This window comes from Cervus canadensis, chromosome 7, assembly GCF_019320065.1.
Source record: "Cervus canadensis isolate Bull #8, Minnesota chromosome 7, ASM1932006v1, whole genome shotgun sequence".
Taxonomy (NCBI): Eukaryota; Metazoa; Chordata; class Mammalia; order Artiodactyla; family Cervidae; genus Cervus; species Cervus canadensis.
In genome coordinates, this window is record NC_057392.1 from 28,482,797 (window position 1) to 28,503,425 (window position 20,629).

A 20,629-nucleotide genomic window follows, 5' to 3' on the forward strand; every position below is an offset into this window, starting at 1 on the left:
TAAAAATTCGGTATGTGCTCTGGATGGGAGTGAGCAGAAAGAGCCACCAGAGGTGCACTTTGAAGAACTTGCCTGCTGTCGCTCACAATGACCTTTTTGCATTTCCCCGCCCCCCCCCATAAGAGTTTGTAGATGAGGACAAGGACACCTTTGTCTTTTTCAAGCTCAGTGAGCATTGAAGCCCTTTTCAGATCTCTGCCTGTTCTCTCTGGTGCTGCTCACTATTAACAAAAGAGCCACCTGACAGGTGATGCAGAGCTTCCACCCACGACGTGCTCTGTCTGTACCGTTCTTGCCTAAGCATACATAGGTTACTTAAGAGAATAATAACTGACAGTAATGGGAAAGAAGAAGAGTCCTATCAAAATGGGCTGGCACAAGGTCTACTTAATTGATGTTCTTAGCAAATATGAGTTTTCCAGCGAGTTTAAAGAGGATTTGGAGCTAGGGAAGTTAACCTCTGTTTCTGTCCAAGCCAACAGCTACACAAGGGGGAGGAAAGCTTCCAGCACAAGCCCATCGGAGATCCAGTCAGTCCCAGCACACAGAGGTGGGTTGAAATGGAATCGTTGTAGAAGGTCAGATTGTCAAAGTTAGGCATACAAATAGCATTGGTTTCTAGGGTTGATGCTGAGATCTCCCAAAACATTAACCCTTGGCTAAATAGATGAGAATTAATCAGTCCTAAGCCCAGAAGGAAGGCTCAGCCTGTAGAAGGTGGACTAGATGGAGACCTCAATTTCAAAAGCATGAGCGCTGGCCCGTGTACACACATGTATACGTGACATAACATTTACCTTCAAATCGTATCTCCATGAGACTTTCCAAAACGGTCCTTTTATTCTTCTGTCTTTTGATGATAACAGTTCTTGAACATACCAGTCTCTGAGTGCTAGAACTATCAGGAATGGTCAAATAAATGGACAAGATACTACCAATGAGTGCATGGGGTCAGGTTGCACAGTGACCCACCACCTGTGACATGTTCAGACTGGACCTCGGATGCAGGGAGAATCACAAGTCAAAGTTGCCCGACGTTGTGACTGTGAATGCAGTTATTTGAGCCCAGAGTCCTACCATGCTTCCTGAGGTCAAACTCTCTGAGCGCTTCCTTTATCATGTTGTTTGGGAGCAGCTTTTATCACCCTTTTTCCATTTTCAAAGACATGGAATATATTTCTGGTAAAATTTTGAATAGTATCATCTCTGCCGCCTCTTGCTATTCTTGAAAAGTATTTTTTGTGTTGAAAGAACTTTGCCTTCTTCAATTCATCTTCTTTGAGGGTAGCTCTGTGTGGCCCAGGAACAAAGCTATACAGTGAAAGAAGAGAAACAACATAGAAGATAAATATTACCATGTCAGCTGGAATAGACTCTGTATTAACCTGTCTTCCTAAATGATCATGTACCCATTCTTTGTTGTAGCCTTCCTTCAGGGTAAGTGTATTAAGATGATTCAACTGGGGATTTACACTGCACAGGTATATCAGAAGTGGATGAATAAGACACCTGGTCAAAGTACGCAAAAGTCTAATTTTGTAACAGCAACGTTTCTTCTTCATGGAGCATGTTCTACCCAGAACTTCGTATGATTGGCTTCTGTTTACTCAGATTTTGGTTCGAATGGTACCTCATTAGAGACCACCATATGTATAGTTGTCCCCGTCCCAGACACTCAGAACTATAGGCTCTTACTTTCTTCCTAACACTTAACCACTATCTGAATTTTTACTTGTAAACTTTGTGATTTCCCCATCCTCCCACCATCCCAGATGGAAAGTGTCATGAAGCCATATCTGGTGACTGTGGTAACCCCAGGAAACCAGAGGAGTGCTTAGCACTTGTTAGCTGTCAGCATTGATCTAGTGAAAGCATATGGATGAATTCCTCTTCCTTCCCCCTTCTTTCCTCCTCTTTCCCTCCCATCCACCCATCATCCGTCCATCCGAAGGTTCACGCTCTAACGAAAGCACTGTGTTAAGGTAAGGGATACAGACCTAACGCCTGGTCTGGCAGGCACGCAGGTGTTTGGTTGGGAGTCAAGAGTAATCCAACAAAAATGTGGAGCTAGGGTTAGACTCGGAGAGGCCTTGAATGCCAGAGCGGTGAGTCAGGGAAGTCAGAAGCCGAGTGCAGCTGACCACAAGTCCGAGCCTGTCCCATCGAGCTTTCTGTGCTGGTGGAAAGGTCCCGTGAGCTGCACCGGCCAGTACGGCAGCCGCTGCCCCACGTGCAACTGAGCACTTGAAATGTGCCTAGTGTGATGAGGAAGTGAATTTTTAGTTTCATTTAGTTGAAAGCTGGTGGCAACGGAAGTGGACAGTGTGGAACGGGAGCTGTTTCAGACCTTATCTTACAGGGAGGCCGTGGAAAGAGCCGTGAGTCCTGAAACATTCTTGTATTCTAGGTCCTCTAGTTATTAGCTGAGCAGCCCACTTAACTAGAGGGATCCTTCTTTCTTCAGGTGTAAAGAGACTAAAAACCCACCAGTGCTGTGAGTGACAGAGCCCCGTGGCGCCAGCTGCTTAGAGGTGAGTGTGGGACTCGGGAGGCAGAGCTGAGGCTACAACCAGATTCTTCTGGGAGTTTAAGAGTCCTGTGTTACTTCCGTGAAACTAGGTTTTTACCCAGGAAACTATGGAGGACTCTCACGATATTTGGAATAAGACAGTGAAATGATGAAGTCATGCTGTCAGAAGACCTGGATACACGGGTGCAGGACCGCAGGAGGGCAGGTTGCCAGGGGCAGAAGTTAGGAAGCCATGAGCTCTCCGTAAATATTTTTAAATAAATGAGAGGGGCCTGGTGGCATGAGAGGCTAGCTGCATTTTGATTGTGGAAGAGTCATACATAAGAACTCCAGAATGTTGAGACCGTGAGGACAGCAGCCGCCATTCACCACATCCACCACAGTCCCTTCCTTTGCGTTTGGATTTCTCTGCTTTGTCCCGCTGTCAGTCCGATCTCTCTCACAAAAGCATCGTGATTTAGAAAATGAGTAAGTAAAGGACATAAAAAGAAGCTGAAGTTATCTTGCTGTCCCCTTTGTCTCTCTCACACACTCACCACACTTTCTTCTTCGTCTGTAGTGAGGGCGGGGGGTAAGGGAGACCTCAGACCAACAGAGAGGTCCTGCGACACAGACCCCGAGGCGTCTGAGCGTGTACACTGTGTCTGGGCTTCTGTCCGTGCTCACGAATGTGCTGTATCGACTGACAAGCTCCTTCAGTCACCAGGAATAGCAGCCCTGGCGTAACTCCAGGGCAAACGCAATTTTCTCACACCTTCCTCTGTTGCGCTTCTCTCTATATTTTCTTGTTAAAGTGAAAAGTGGAAGTCGCTCAGTCACTCTTTGCAACCCTGTGGACTATATGGTCCATGGAATTCTCCAGGCCAGACACTGGAGTGGGTGGCCTTTCTGGTCTCCAGGGGATCTTCCCAACCCAGGGATCGAACCCAGGTCTCCCGCATTGCGGGCAGATGCTTTCCCAGCTGAGCTACCAGGGAAGCCCAAGAATACTGGAGTGAGTAGCCTATCCCTTCTCCAGGGATCTTCCCGACCCAGGAATCAAATCGTAGTCTCCCACATTGCAGGCGGATTCTTTACCAACTGAGCAATGAGGGAAGCCCCATTTTCTGGTTAACTTCCAGACTAAATGTTACGGACTCAAATCCTCCAAGGTGGTAACTGTCTATATGCCCGAACCATGGCCCCGCCGATCGTGAGGGGACATTGTCTCCGGTCTGGGACACACTGTTTCCACGGTTGAGTTTCCCTTGTCTAGACTGCTTTCTCCCCTCCAGCCTCACTCTCTCCCTTTGTATTTGATCCTTTTTACAGCAAATTTAGCTGTCTTTGTCTTCCTCCTCCCTCTTTGTTAAGAAAAAGTTAAATTCCTTCTACAGCATTGTAATGCTGCCCTTCCCCCTCAAATATTTTTATTCTTAAAAGGGTTGAACATAATAAACGCTGTATCTCTAAATCCTCCATCTTTTCCACCGTATCATATATGGAGTTTGTAATTGGTTAAGTGCTCGGTAACAATCATTTGATTATTCCAGGAATCACAGAGACTTTCTGATTTTCTTACTCTCATTCTATGTTGTTCAGATACTTCTTTGCTGATGGGTAATTTCAACAGGATGTAGTCAACATGAAGAAACAAGAATGAAATACCATCCATTCATTTTGCAGTTGTGCCCAGCTCCAGTAAAACTTGGGAAAGAAAAATGGGTGGGACTAATTGCAGATTTCATTCCTCTGTGATCACAGATTCCTTCAACTATGCAGACAGCCAGGAATCAGTCAAGCTGCATTTATTAGTTGACTGGATGCAGTGGAGTGGAAAATGCAGGCAAGATGGCTTTTAGTTCAAGAATTCTTTTCATCTTACACATTTTGTGTGTCTAAAGAAAACACTTCGGAGATTAGAATTACAACAGATGTGTAGTCACATGGCACTGGTAACCGGGTCCATTTTAACAGTTCAGTTCTTGTGGTTCTGGCCTGCCTGCTGTCGCTTCCAAGTCTGGCAGGAGTGCTTGCCTGCCTAGATGCAGAGGCAGGTGGCTTCTGGTCTTCTCTCTGAGTGGATGTAGGTGCTTATAGTCTCCCTCATGGGCATCCGTTTCCTTGGTTGCTTGTGGTTTGGTTCAATGTCTTTTTGTTTTTTTTCCATTGGAGAAGAACCAGCTTCAATCTGTATTTCTCATAATCTGACAGTGGAATGACCTCCTTTCTCATGCAAGTCATTCTGAGGACAAAGGAAGTCATCCTGGTGGCCAGGCCCCTTGCTGTAAGGCATTCTCATCTCCCTCAATCCCACATGCCCAGCTCTTGAAAGGCTCAGGCAGGGAGTTTCAGAAGCAGCCGTGTGGCTTGTTACCTTTTATTACGGTCTTTGATGACATAGGAAACACCCGGGGAGTCTTGGTCGAACACACTGTCAGGGAATCACCAACAGCAGTGTGGATCTGTCTCCTCCATATGCCCGGCATTTCCTGGCATCTCACCCTTCCAGGTATGCAGGAGAATCCGAGCAGGGGGCCACAGAGGACAAGATGGCTGGATGGCATCACCAACTCGATGGACATGAGTTTGAGGGAACTCCGGGAGTTGGTGATGGACAGGGAGGCCTGGTGTGGTGCAGTCCATGGGGTTGCAGAGAGTCAGACACGACTGAGCGGCTGAACTGAACTGAGTATATCTTAGGGAAAAGTGCAGAAGCAGGAGAAAATGCAGGGTGGGAAGGTTTTCCAAAAATGTCTTTAATTTTGATAGGCTGGCTCCCGCGTGGGCCTTGCAGTTACCTATAATATATGAAGCCTGATACACATGCAGACTCAAGGGCGCTTTCCACACTGCCAGACACCTGCAGCAGGGGGAGCCCTGCCCGTCCTGGACTGACCGCGCCGGCTTGTTGAGCCTGACTTCAGAAGCGTTTGCTGCTGGACAGTTCCTCTGCCTCCCAGCAAGGTGAGGCGCCTCCAGGCAGAGGCTTCTTGCAGCTTCTGGAGCCAAATCAGGGGGGCTCTCCAGCCCATCACCGCGCGGGGACGCATCCTCCTCACAGCGAGAGAGGCCACACTCAGAGGCGTCTGTCCCAGCCTCGACTGGGGCACTCTGACTTCAGCTGTACGTGGGGAACGTGTGTTAGCACACTGTGATTTACACTGACACACACCAAAAAAACACTCTCCTAACTGCTTGATTTCAATTATTTCTAATTTTAAAAATAAGTAATATTTGTACATGCAAAGGATATGATCTATACGTATATTATTGTTTTAAAATAACTAGCTTTTGCCTTTGTTGCTGGCAATTTTTTAAATTAAGATATTTTAAAAAGTAAGTTCTACTCTCATTCCATTCTTTGAGTATTTCTGTTTTTGTCCTATAGCACTTGAATTTTTTTAAATTATTTTTTAATTACATTTCTACACCTTTAAAAAAATTGAAGTATAGTTAATTTACAATGTTGTGTTAGTTTCTGTTTTTTTATTGAAGTATTTTTTTTACTGAAGTATTTTAAAAGTTTTTAATTGAAATATAGTTGATTTACAATGTTGTGTTAATTTCTGGCATAGAGCAAAGTGATTTAGTTACACACACACACACACACACACACACACACACACATACATTCTTTTTTTAAATATTCCTTTCCATTGGATTCCCTTCCATCCAATATCATAGGGTACTGAATATAGTTATTTGTGTTATACAGTGGGACCTTGTTATTTAATTTTTTTAGTATATATTTTCTATTACATCTTAAGAACAATGTCTACCTCATTAGCTTTTAAAGTTTAAAAGATTCCCTGACATACCATGGAAAAGTGTATGGAGGTTCCTCAAAAAATTAAAAATAGAACCACCATATGATTCAGCAGTTGTACTTTTGGGTATTTTCCTGAAGAAGATGAAAACACTAATTTGAAAAAATGTATGTTCACTGCAGCACTATATACAATACCCAAGATGTGTAAGCAACCTAAGTGTCCATCAATAGATGAATGGATAAAGATGTGGAATTTATACACAATGGAATATTACTCAGTGATAAAAAGAAAGAAATCTGGCCATTTGTAACATGGATGGACCTAGAGAGTATCATGCTAAGTGTAATATGTCAGACAGAGAAAGGTAAACACTATGTGATTTCATTTACATGTGGAATCTAAAAAGCAAAGCACATGAACAAAATACCCAGAAACAGATTCATCAATATGAAGTGGTGGTTGCTAGACAGGAGGGTGTGTAGGATGGTGGGCAAAACAGGTGAAGGGGATTAAGAGGCACAAACTTCTAGTTATAAAATAAAAAAGAAGTCATGAGGATGCAACATACAGAATATAGGATATAGTCAATAATATTGTTATAATTTTAAGTGGTGACAGAGAATAGCTAGACTTATCATGGTGATCATCTAGTAATGTATACAAATGTTGAATCACTGTGTTGTACACCTGAAACTAATATAACATTGAATGTCAAAGAAATTTCCCTAACACAAGAATTAAAACTATGAACTTTGCTAAAATATGAATTCTGAAGCAAGCATCCCACAAATTTTGGCATGTAGTATTTTGATTGTTATGTACTTCTAACAATATTTCTAAGTTTTATTATGAACTTTTTCATCAGTTATTTAGAAATGTGATTTTGATTTAAAAATATATGGGCTGTGAAAATATTGCATGTATGAATTTCTAACTTAATTGTGATAAATTTGGACTGTATGAAGCCAGTTCTTAGAGATTTGTTGATAGTTGCTTTATAAATAAAATTGCACAGTAGACATCTGTACACTCTACCCTGATGGAGAGTCATTAACATTCCATTTGTTCAGAAGAATGTCTCATTTTTCTGTGCAGAATTCTATATGAGTCTATTCAATCAAGCTTGTTACTTATGACTAAACCACTTTAATTTTTGTCTGCTTGACCTAACAGTATTCAAACTGATGTACTAAAATCTCCAACCCTGATCATATTTTAATGGCTGCTACTCCTTTTTCAATTTTCACTTTGTACATTTCAATATTATTTTATGAAAGTGTTACTTAGTCATGTCCGACTCTGCGACCCCACGGACTGTAGCCCACCAGGCTCCTCTGTCCGTGGGATTTTCCAGGCAAGAATACTGGAGTGGGTTGCCATTTCCTTCTCCAGGGGGATCTCCCAGACACAGGGATTGAACCCAGGTCTCCTGCACTGCAGGCAGACTTTACCGTCTGAACCACCAGGGAAGCCCCTCATATAAATTTAGAATTGTTATATCTTCATCATGAATTAAACACTTTATCATCATGTAGTGATCATGTACTCTATCCATACAAAATGGTTTTGTTTAGAAGTATATTTTATCTGACTGACTTCACTTAGAAACTAACACAACATTGTAAATCAACTATACTTCAATAAAATAAAAAAAATTTAAGTATATTTTATTGGATATAAGGCTATTCCAGTTTTCTTTTTAAAATATTTGCCTACTATACTTTTTTCCATAAGTTTACTTTCAACTTTCCCTTGCCCTTATCTTCTGGCTTGTCCTTATCTTAAAAACAGTTATAGCTGGATTTTATTTTGTTCTCTTAAATCTACTAAGTGTAACTGACATGCTTAATCTGTGTATTTTTATTATGATTGCTGACATATAGAAATGGACTGGATTCTGCTATCTTACTTTGTGCTTACTACTTCTATTTTTCCTTTCTTGCTTTTTTATTTTAAAAATATTATATTGCTTGTTTTCATTTCATTTTCTGTCACTGCATTGAAGCTCAAGGCTTCATTTTTTAATAACCGAAAGATAATTGCATTGTTTGGTGTCTTTTCTCATGTTTATTGATAAATAATAAATATTTATCAATACACATTTACAGTCTTAGTACAACTTGTATTTTTTTTTTTTTCCTGTTAAAAACACTGAAAGGCAGTTTTTCTAAGCTGGCAAAACTTTCCTTTCATTATTTAGAAGGTTCTCAATAGCTTTGTGGCTTCTACTGCTGCTCCTGATTATTCAGCTGTCAGCCTAATTATAGTTTCTCTGCGGATCTCCTCTTTCTGGCTGCTTTTAAGTTTTGTTCATCCTGGTGTTCCGCATTCCCCTGCACCATTCGAACTGTTTTTTGTTTTTTTCTATTTATCCCGCCTGCTACACCTTGCATTTGTTTCATCTTTTAATTCATGTCTGTCATGAGTTCTTTTTTATTTGATGTTTTTTTGGCTATGCTGGGTCTTTGTTGCTCTTTTGAGTAGGCTTCCCCTGACTGTGGCAAGCAGGGGCTCCTCTTCACTGGGGGCTTCTCACTGCGAAGACTTCACCTGCTGCATTCTGAACAACTTCTTTAGCTTTATTTTCCAGTTCTTTATGTTTCTCTTCAGATGTGTCTATTGCTCTGTTTAATCCAGCCATTGAATTTTACAAGTTATCTTTTTATTTTGAAAATGGTCAAGTTTGCAGAATATTGTAGAGAACAGAGAACCATGGGTAAATACCAATATACCTTTCATCTAAGTGGTCTTCCCACCTATTATCGCCTCACTACCCAGTGTGTGTACACATATATACATTTTGTTGTTGCTCAGCTGCTAAGTTGTGTCTGACTCTTTGCGACCCCATGGACTGTATAGCATGTCCTCCACTATCTCCTGGAGTTTGCTCAAGTTCATGACCATTGATTCGGTGATGCTGTCTAACAATCTCATCCTCTGTTGCCCCCTTTTCCTATTGCTTTCGATCTTTCCCAGCATCAGAGTCTTTTCCAGTGAGTCAGCTTTCACATCACATGGCCAAAGTATTGGAGCTTCAGCAGTAGATCTTCCAATGAATATTCAGGGTTGAGTTGATTTCCTTTAGGACTGACTGATCTCCTTGCTGTCCAAGGGACTCTCAAGAATCTTTTTCAGCACCATAGTTTAAAGAGCATCAATTCTTCGGTGCTGAGCCTTCTTTATGGTCCAACTCTCACATCCATACATGACTACTGGAAAAAACATAGCACTGACTATACAGACTTTTGTCAGCAAAATGATGTCTCTGCTTTCTAATATGCTGTCTAGGGTGGTCATACCTTTCCTTCCAAGGAGCAAGCGTCTTTTAATTTCAGGGCTGCAGTCACCATCTAGTGATTTTGGAGCCCAAGGAAAGAAAATCTGTCACTGTTTCCACTTTTTCCCCATCTATTTGTCATGAAGTGATGGGACCAGGTGCCATGATCTTAGTCTTCTAAATGTTGAGTTTCAAGCCAGCTTTTTCGCTCTCCTCTTTCACTCTTATCAGGAGGCTCTTTAGTTCCTCTTCACTTTCTGCCATGAGTCGTTATCAACTGCCTATCTGAGGTTGTTGATATTTTTCCCAGCAATCTTGATTTCAGCTTGTGATCATCAAGTCTGGTATTTTGCATGATGTACTCTGTGCAGAAGTTAAATAAGCAGGGTGACAATATACAGCCTTGTCTTACTCCTTACACACATACATATATGTGTGTGTGTGTGTATATATATATATATATATATACTTATATATGCACACACACACGCTTTGCTTCTTTTTATGAAACCATCTGAAAGTAGGTTATAGCCATCATGCATGTTACTCTTAAATACTTTTCAGCATAACTCTCTCAAGAACAAAGACATTCTCTTATACAAACATACACTATCACCACGCCTAAGTAAATTCACATGAATTAATAATATCACAGAACATATTTTCATACTCAAGTTTCCCCAGTTATGTGTGTTCAGCCACTCAGTTGTGTCCAACTCTTTGTGACCCCATGGGCTGTAGCCCAACAGGCTTCTCTGTCCACAGGTTTTTCCTGGCAAGAATACTGGAATGGGTTGCCATTTCTCCAGATGTCATTAATACAGGCTTTTTTTTTTTTCTCCTCTAGGATCCAATTGAGGTTCACTCCACCCCACTTGGCTATTTTGTCTGTAGTCTCTCCCATCCTAGGACATTACCCCACATCCCTCTGCTGTTCATGATGTTGACACCTAGAAAGAATACAGGTGGGCTGCTTTGAAGGACGGTCCACATTCTGGAATTGTCCCATGGTTTCCTCATTATTTGACTTGGGTCAAAGCTCTCCAGCCAGAATCCCACATTTGGTGCTGTGTTTCCCCTGCCTCCCCTGAGGAGATACAGAGTGTCAGATCCTGGTTACAGTGGGTGTGGCCCGACCTCAGCAGGAAAATGTTCTTCCCTTGTTTGTAATTAGTAAGTGTGGGAGGGCTTCTCTGGGGCTGGAAATAGTCACCCACTGGGTTTAGCATTCCTTGATCTTTGCCTGACTCATTTATTACAACAGAGGTTACAAGCTCGTGGTTTTCTAATTCTACCACATCTTCTACATTTATTAGCTAGCATACTTGTATAAAAAAAGAACGTTTCTTCCCCTCCTCTCTTTTTGGGTATCTACATAGAGCTGCATATTTTTAAAAGTCAGTGTTGTGATCCATTACCATCACTATTCTTTCTGATGTTCAAATAGTCCAAAATCCTGCCAGTGGTAAACCCTTTCAAGACAGCTCATTTGTCCTTTTGACATGACTGATTCTTTGCTACTTTCTTGTATAATGAATGCTCCAGGTTCACATTGCACTTGCCCTGTTACAGCCTCGGATTAGTTATTTCTCCAAGGAGCCCTGATTCCTTTCAATGGGAATGATTCTTAGAAAACAAGATCTGGTTATTTGGCGTGCTCATTGCCACAGGGGTGTCCCATTGGTTGTTTTAGTTCAACAATTAGATTTTCTGTCTTAAAAAACTCTGTTTTCAGTTCAACCTGGTCATTTTTTATTATCTCTTGTTCCCTCAACTTATATTTTATTGTCACATAGTGATAGATTTTTTCCAAATAGCATAGATGAAGAGGGAGAAAAGAAGGTGGGGGAAGAGGATGGCACATTCATTGTTCAAGTAAATACCAAGCAGGTTAATACCTTCGCACAAACTGTAGTGGGGGCTGCTGTGGGTCTGTAGAGCTGAGTCTGTTGCACTTTGCTTTGATATTTATTGGTGGATATTTGTTGATTGCACCTAGGAAGAAAAAGAAAATCTGTGAGGAGACTCGTATTCACAGCAATGAACATGACAGCAATCGGCTTTGCATGCAAAGCATCACATCACTGTTCTCAACATCCGTGAAAGAAAGACACCAACTAAGGTGGCCATATGAGATGAAAGCATATTTCTCACCAGACTCTCTGAAACTAGGTCTAGAACTAGGTTCACGACTGCCAAATGTATAAGTAGAGAATTCAACTTACTTTTCAATAAGATGCTCTTAGCTGCTCAAGTCCATTAAACATTAGAGGAGATGGGCCCATCCTAACAGTCTGGCCTCTAACTGACATGAACTAATCAGAATAGTTATTTTTTTTTATTTGCTCCTTTGAAATGCCAAATTGCAAAAGGAGAAAGATATTCCCCTAACCTTCTCTGTATCATTAAGAACAACAGTAACTGCAGTCCATTTTGGTTTTAATTCACTATGATTCATTTCATCTGAAATATATTATTTTTTCATAATATTAAAAGCATGCTTCTTCCAATACCATTTAAAACATTAAAAAGGCTTTTTTGATGAGAAACTTTAAAAAGGCATTATTTATTTCCTTGATGCCTTCGATTTAATTGTGTGTTACACATGATTAAACGTCTTGCTGGTGATCCTGGGTCATCGTAAGTTGCAAGCTGGCCCTGGGCTGTGGCCCAGCGCCATCTCCTGGGTTGCTGTTGCAAACTGAACTGTGTGCGTCTAGACTGAATGGCCAAGGCTGGGATGTTTCCTTCATGTGCGTCTGATGTTTAACTTTCTGTCTTCACTCTAAATATCAGGTTGTCAGTCAGTAGTTTTGCTTAGAAAATATGCCTGTTCTGATGTGAATTGTATCTGATAGCCAATTCTGTCACAGTAGTGTGTAAACAAGAGTCATGTAGAGAGGGAGCTGGATGCGCATGCCTGGGAGGGTTGGGACCAGATCTGTTTTGGTTCCTCCTTGATACCCCACCCCTCAACAGTGAGTGGCTCAAAGTAGGTACCTAATGTGCTGTGCGGTTATTTGCTTAGTCACGTCTGACACTTTGTGACCTCGTAGACTGGAGCCTGTCCTCTGCCCATGGGAATTTTCAGACAAGAACACTGAAGTGGGTTGCCATTTCTGCCTCCCAGGGATCTTCCCAACGCAGGGATCGAGTCCACATATCCTGCATCTCCTGCATTGGCAGGCAGATTCTTTACCCCTGAGCCACCTGAAAAGCCCCTACATATGTGTTAATATTGAAGAGGTGCGTGTGGGTCTGGGGGCCTGCTCTGAATGGAGGATGCAGGATTGAATATGATTATGTCAGAGTCATACTCTGACCACCTGATGCGAAGAACTGACTCATTGGAAAAGACCCTGATGCTGGGAAAGATTGAGGGCAGGAAGAGAGGGGGATGACAGAGGATGAGATGGTTGGATGGCATCACTGACTCGATGGACATGAGAGGCCTGGTGTCCTGCAGTCCATGGGGTCGCAAAGAGTCAGACGTGACTGAGCGACTGAACTGAATGTCAAAGTCTTTTCAACTTTTTGTACTTTGAAAGCTATAGTTTAAATGCTGGAGATTTCTAGATACTTTCTAGAAAAGTGGTGTCATGACTTTGACAAGCACTTTACATATTTCTCACCCACTCCAAGTGATTCTTTTTTTTTTTGGTCTTGTTTATCTTCTTAAAGCATCTCCTCCCTCTCCCTGGGCGGTGGTGAGGGTGTCATTTACCTAATCATTCAGTTTGACTAGTTACCATGAAATGCCACTGAGAATTTTGTGGGACCAGGAAAGGAAATTCCATCTAAAGTTCCTTTCAACTTTTTGCCTTATAAGAAGTGTTTCTTGACAAATTTCTCAGTCTTTCAAGGTGTTTTCTGTTCTGCTTTTCCATGAAAATGGGTTTATTTGCCATTGGCAGACTCTTGTAATTCAGGGTCTGGAACCATTGCAAGCCACAAGCAAGTTGCCACATAGTAAGGACAGGAGAACCCTTCTGTAGAGAGGGGAAGGAAGCAGGGGGAGGGGAATGCTAATAAGAAGAGTGCCTGGTATTTCAGTGGCTGAGTTTCAAGGTGTTCTTTTGTTTTACCCTTACAAATGCCTTATGATTTCTTCTTTCCAAATGACCCCTGGCCTTCACTTATTTTTTTTCTGTCATTTTCCCAGCTCTTCTTTCTGGTTCCTATTCCAGAACCCATCCACAGAAGTTTTATTCTAGGAGCATATGGAACATAGGAGCATCCTGTATCAGTGTTTCTCAAACCATAATGTATATAGGAATCACTGGGGGTCTCGATAAAATGCAGATTCTGGAACAAAATGTCCAGAGTGGGGCAGGAGAGTCTGCATTTTTCACAAGCTCCCAGGAGATGCTGGGACGTTGGTCCTAGACTCACACCTAAAGTAGCAGAGAACTCGAGGACCCCATCGACCATTTCCCAAGGCCCCTCAGACCTCACCGGCCCTGACCAGTCAGGGTCTGTGCAGACTTAGCTGGTCTCACGGTGAATGTCAGTGACACGTTTGAGACATAGGATGCAGCACTGGTTGTCCGTTAGCCTGTGTGTTCACTTTCCCTCATCTGAACTCCAAAAGTAAAATGATCAGAAGTCTGACAGTGCTTTTTGACCTCCATAGCCATATCAGGACAGGGCTTCTCTGAATCCATCCTGCTGCATTTAAAATGAATTGCATACTTTCGAGACAAGCTCGTGCCAAGAAATACAACCCACGTTTCTTTTTTATGGGCAACAGTGACACTAATTACTGGCATCATAAAAAATCATTAATAAAGCTGAGAAAGTTTTGAAGGATGCATCTTTCATTCTGACATGTAATGTGGTGCCTCCTAAAACTTCGAACTCTCCCTTTAGAACTTGTAAACGCAAAACCAAGGATTGTTGAATTTTTCTCTAGCTCCCTCTTGGAGTGTTAACTGGTCAAACTTTCCATCAAAGGGCAGCGTGATAATGTTACATGGCAAGGGTTTCTACTTGGTAACTAGTATCCCGGCTATGATTTCACACTCCCAGACTACGCTGCTCCCTGCAGACAGATGTGTGAATAGCTGTTTGTTATAATTGCTTCTCCATAGGAACCACAGGCGTAAAAAAGAGGAGCCAGAGAATTCAAGGCTTAGAAATCATAGGCTTCCTCCCTCCACAATCCATCATTCCCTATTTTCCTTTCTGACCCTGCAGCGCCCTTGAAGACAGAGGCTTTCCAGAATCCATGTCAGTTCATCAGCCCTTCTTTGGGAAACACCAAATATACTGAAATGTGCAAGAAATAATATGATTTTATGACTTACGCCTGACTGAGCTTATAAAAGCCTTCACAAACTTCACACTGTATCTGTGGTCAGGCTTATGAATGCGGCCAAGCTGGACCAAGTGGTGATCCAAAGGGTAGCTGGCTAGATCTTCCAGTTCTTGGTCATTCCAAGAAGGCCCAAGGGAAAACACGAATAGGACATAACCTTGACACTTGGCCCTCAGGGATTCTTTCTTTAAGGTTTCCCTGTCCAAGTGGCTGGTTTCCCCAGCAGATATCACAAAAATGACTTTATTTCTTCTCAGATTGGGTGCCCTCGAGAAGACATTGTCCAGAGTCCACTGTAAGGCGTGACCAATAAAAGCATCTCCATCTAGTGGCTGAACGGATTCCTCCACGTGTCTCTTCATGAGGCGCTTACTCTTGTAGGTGGTCAGGTTGAATTCGCTTATAACAGGGCTCCTCTGAGTGTTGGGTAGGAAGTGAGGGGGACTGAGGCTTAATAGGGCCACCCGGTCTCCGGTGACAGAGGTCTCAGGCTCTGGGGTGATTTCGAAGTGATCTAACAGTGCTCCCAAGAATCCCCGTATGTCTTCAAATTCTGCGCTTCCCACGTGCCGGGAGCCGTCCAGAAGGAAAGCAGCGTCCACGTAAGACTGCACAGGGGGTGGTCTGGCTTGATGGCAAGAAGCATCCGGCTTGCACACATCTGCAGACCGAAAGTCACTTAGGGTTACTAAACAGAAACGGACAGAAAAAGGGAAGATAGCATCTCAAGCATTTCGACATTTGGAGTCTGCATGATCTTTGATGTTAATATAGTAACTAAATGACTTTGAGGTCAGCGACAGGAAGATTTCCTACTATGTGCTTTGCACTCTGATCCCCAAAGTACAGATTTTAAACTCAGCCCATGTGTGGAGTTCCATTCACTGACGCTATCTGACTCTTTGAAATTAGGTTGCTTTCAACAGAAGTTTCACCTTGCTGCGTTTTATGTTTATAAAGATTGACTTGGGACAGTTGATCTCATGTTTGCATGTGTGTTTACTGTATCATGACATAAAAAGAAATGACCTCTCTAATTGACAATATACAGGTTAAACCAAGGGCCCCTGTCATTCTGCACACGCTACCTTATTATGAAAAGAAATCTGCTTAAAATGTAAGACTGCAAAAAAGCAATGCATCTTTTATTTCAATTTAAATAAAGGTTTATAATTCAATGTCTTTATTTTTCTGTAGAGACATTAAGAACAGAGCTACCATTTATATATTATACCTATCAGTTGAAAGCTCATTATGTGTTTATTAAATAAATGAATATAAATACTACATGTTAATGGGCTTTCATAAAATATGAGGTCATTTTAATGTGTGCATATCTCATTTTCTAAAAGAAAGTGTAGTAATAAAACAGAGAGTGCATTTTACTGAATCTGACCACAATACTCAGAGGAACAAAAAAAAACTTGGAAATGAAAGGATCTTAGAGGTCATCTAATCTCCTAATTTTACCAAAGAGCCTGAGGGCAGGACAATAAAATCATTTTGCCAAAGGACACATCCACATTTCTAGAAGTGTCTGCATATGAAGTCAGCGCTGTACTGTTTGAGGCAAGGCCAATGGTTCAGCAGGGTGGATAGGCCCACTGGCCTGAAAGTCAGGATATTTGGGCTCTGGTCTGGCTGTCCCCAGTAACAAATAAGCTGTGTGCCCCTGTCCAAGCCTCCACCGGGCCCCAGTTCCATAGAATGAGATGGTTGGATCAGATGCACCTAGAGAGCCCTTATAGGGCCAACACTCTGCAATCCTACATTTTCAATAGCAGTTGATGGTTAAGGATGAGCATTAAAGAGACTTTTCTCTTTAAAAACCAAAGAGAAATAGAAAACTACGTATGTGGACAGCCAGTACTTAGACAAGGGTCCAGCCATGAATAAAAGCGATTAAATGAAAGGTTAATAAGCAGAGTGCAGATCCTTAATGGATGGAGCAAACTTCAGAACTCCAGTCTTGCTCACGGACTCAATAAAGATATAAACTCTGGGGACGCCCCTGGTGGTCCAGTGGCTAAGACTTATGAGCTCCCAATGCAGGGGGGCCCGGGTTCGGCCCCTGGTAAGGGGACTAGATCCCACATGCCGCAGCTAAGAGTTTGCATGTCACAACTAAAGATCCCGTGTGTTGCAACTAACACCCAGCACAGCCAAACAAATAAATACATATTTAAAACCAGCAGCCCGCCCATTTGCTCAGTTTTGTGGGGTTTCTTAATTGCGGGAAACAACAGCCAAAATACCTTCCATTTAGTGCCTCAAAGACAAAACAAGGCTTTAAACCAAGAAATGGAGCCCAGATCTATCTCCAGACACATGCGGATAACTTCCGACCACAAATCACACTGGCGCATGTGTCACTGAGTCTGAACCCACAGCTGAGAACTCGAGGGGGAAGAATCTGCCCGCAGTGTGGTGAGCTCCTCCGGGCTGGGGGAAATGACTGATCAGAGGGCAGCAGAGGGCAAGACAGCAGGAAGAGAGCGTTATTGAGAGAGAATCCCACCTCTCTCTCAGAGTCGCCACCTGCCCAGGAGTCACTCATACGGCCAGAAGAAGCATCTCACTGACACATGTGGAGAAGGAGAGGAAATCACCATTTCCTTCAAGGCCAAGTACAGAGTCTCAGGGAACAGCATAATGCGATCTGTGTTTCTCATAAACCGCAGGTGTCTTAAAACCAGCCTTCTTGATTTCGATTTGGCTGTGAGCAAATTATTTCACCTCATCTGTAAAATGGATCTAATAATCATTCAAAAATTTTAGGGCCATTATAAGGATCAAGTGAAACCATTACAAGGGTGTTTGGAATGCATTCCTTGTGGCTCAGCTGGTAAAGAATCTGCCTGCACTGCGGGAGACCTGGGTTTGATCCCTGGGTTGGGAAGATCCCCTGGAGAAGAGAAAGGCTACCCACTCCAGTATTCTGGCCTGGAGAATTCTATGGACTGTAAAGTCCATGGGGTCACAAAGAGTTGGACATGATTGAGCGACTTGCACTACACTGCACTACACTTGGAATGCATTAAACCCAATAGCCTAAACATTACATATCATCATCACCACCATCACTGTTAAATAACACAATTAGAACAGCGCGTGGCTAATAATGAATGTCTGATAACAGTTAGCGATCACACCCACCAGAAACCTCAGCGACTCCCACTCTTGTAATTATTAGCACGTTCAAATTATTAGAACACTCAAATGCAGGTTTTGGCCCATTCTCTAGCTAGAACTACATATTGGGTGTAAACAGTCACAGGCAAATCAGCATCACAAATCTTTCTGATCCCTAACGTTTGGGGCTTTGAGAAAGCCTCTTTCCAATGAGAAATCCATTTCTGCTAACTTCCACTTCTACCATAAAGCATTTCTTTGGGACTGTGAACATTTGAGGTTTAGAAAGCTCATAAATGTATTTCACCGCACAAGGAAGTTGGCCATGAGGCAGGCTGAGTTAATTTCTAAAGATAATTCTTGTTTCCCAGAAGGTGCATGAGCTGAGAGGCTCCACCTGTGGATGAGGCTGTGTGGCAGGGTGAGCCCCGGGGAGACCCTCCCAAGACCACTCGCTGCTGCCGAGTTCCAGCCCCTCCTTTCCATGGTGACTCACTGCTGCTGAATGACCTGATCAAGTTACGCTCTCCCCGGGGGTCTCACCATAGCAGAAAGTACACCGCTGGAGTCCCTCGAGTGCTGGTACATAGTCAGCTCCGGATGGGATAATGATGACTTGGAATCTGCCTGTGTCGTCAATCTGCAAAAAGCAGAATCGAGAAGAGCTTCATGGGTGGGGCTGCGGCACCTCCCAGGATGGTTCAGAGAGCTGAGACCTGCAGAGAGCAAAGGAGCCCCCTTCCTCTCAGAGGGTCCCCGGGAGGCAGAATGTCAGCGGGGCCTAAGAACACTGGTCTGGGTTTAACCCGTGACTTTCCCGTTAGCTGGAGGACAAGCAGCTTTGCCCTTGTTTTCTCATCTGTGAAACAGAACAGTCACATTTCTCTTTAAAAGGGCAAGTGTGCACACAAAATGAGTTCATAACTGAAAAGCATGTTACTGGTATCAGGTAGGTACCACCAAAGTCTACCTTCGCGCCCAAGAAATGATGCTTTTGAACTGTGGTGTTGGAGGAGACTCTTGAGAGTCCCCTGGACTGCAAGGAGATCCAACCAGTCCATCCTAAAGGAGATCAGTCCTGGGTGTTCATTGGAAGGACTGATGCTGAAACTGAAACTCTAATCCTTTGGCCACCTGATGCAAAGAGTTGACTCATTTGAAAAGACCCTGATGCTGGGAAAGATTGAGGGCAGGAGAAGGGGACGACAGAGGATGAGGTGGTTGGATGGCATCACCGACTCAATGGACATGAGTTTGGGTGGACTCTGGGAGTTGGTGATGGACAGGGAGGCCTGGCATGCTGTGGTTCACGGGATCGCAAAGAGTCGGACAGGACTGAGCGACTGAACTGAACTGAAAAACGATACGTTTCTTGTAAGTATATTGTAAAGGGAGGCCCATTCTACACTAGAATTCTTCACATGCAGCAAATAAAAGTTCACCAGAATTAAGAGGTAATTGCCCAACAAATTCAAAGAAAAAACCTTTGGGGCAAAACAAGGCTGAGGTTAAAGATTTTTCAATCAAAATAGCCTTGTGTTACAGCAGAAAGAATGGCTCATCACTCAGCTTCACACTATCGTGAAAAATGTCCAGGATGGGGGTTACACAATCTGTTCACTCAGGAACACAGGGAAACGAGCCTGTGTTGTCAGAACAGCTTCGTCTGAGACCTGCCACACGCATCTACACTGGTTTTGAATTTCAGTTGGATTCTGCTGAACTCTCAGGCAAATGGAGATGTAGAAAAGTCACAGTGGTTACAAAACAGATGACAGCTTTGTAACATGGCCTCCAAATAAAAGTGTTATCATGTCATTAAAATTTTGAGCTCTGTTCCTAAAATACTAAAAAATGACATATTTATGGCTGATTCATGTGGATATGCAGTGGAAAGCATCACAATAGTGTAATCATTCTCCAATTAAAAATAAATTCAAAAAGAAGCAGAGGGAAAAGGAAAAGTAGTAACATCATCTCTCTTGTGCAATGCCCGGTATTAGGTCCCCATCGAGTTGTTCTGAACCCTCTGGACATCCCTGCATAACTCCATCCTCTAGTTCAGTTTAGTTCATTCACTCAGTCGTGTCCGACTTTTTGCGACCCCATGAACTGCAGCACACCAGGCCTCCATGTCCACCACCAACTCCTGGAGTTTACCCAAACTCATGTCCCTTGAGTCGGTGATGCCATCCAACCATCTCATCCTCTGTCATCCCCTTCTCCTCCTGCCTCAATCCCTCCCAGCACCACGGTCTTTTCAAATGAGTCAGCTCTTTGCATCAGGTGGCCAAAATACTGGAGTTTCAGCTTCAGCATCAGTCCTTCCAATGAACACCCAGGACTGATCTCCTTTAGGATGGGCTGGTTGGATCTCCTTGCAGTCCAAGGGACCCTCAAGAGTCTTCTCCAACACCACAGTTCAAAAGCATCAATTCTTCTGTGCTCAGCTTTCTTTATAGTTCAACTCTCACATCCATACGTGACCACTGGAAAAACCATAGCTTTGACTAGACAGACCTTTGTTGGGAAAGTAATGTCTCTGCTTTTTAATATGCTGTCTAGGTTGGTCATAACTTTCCTTCCAAGGAGTAAGCCATGAAATTAAAAGACACTTGCTC

The 20,629-nt window shown here is 42.9% G+C and overlaps 1 protein-coding gene across 1 annotated transcript in view; it reads right to left on the bottom strand.

Annotated features, from left to right (window-relative positions):
• Window positions 1–818: 818 nt before the first annotated feature.
• The window catches only part of COL6A6 (collagen type VI alpha 6 chain), a 147,042-nt gene continuing 127,231 nt past the window's right edge, over window positions 819–20,629 (bottom strand). The window contains exons 34-37 of the mRNA XM_043474750.1: window positions 18,552–18,648; window positions 14,866–15,537; window positions 11,458–11,554; window positions 819–1,311 (exon numbers count right to left, since the gene is read on the bottom strand). Coding sequence (XP_043330685.1) covers window positions 1,092–1,311; window positions 11,458–11,554; window positions 14,866–15,537; window positions 18,552–18,648 — 1,086 coding nt within the window. The 3' untranslated portion in view covers window positions 819–1,091. The remainder of the gene's footprint in view (window positions 1,312–11,457; window positions 11,555–14,865; window positions 15,538–18,551; window positions 18,649–20,629) is intronic.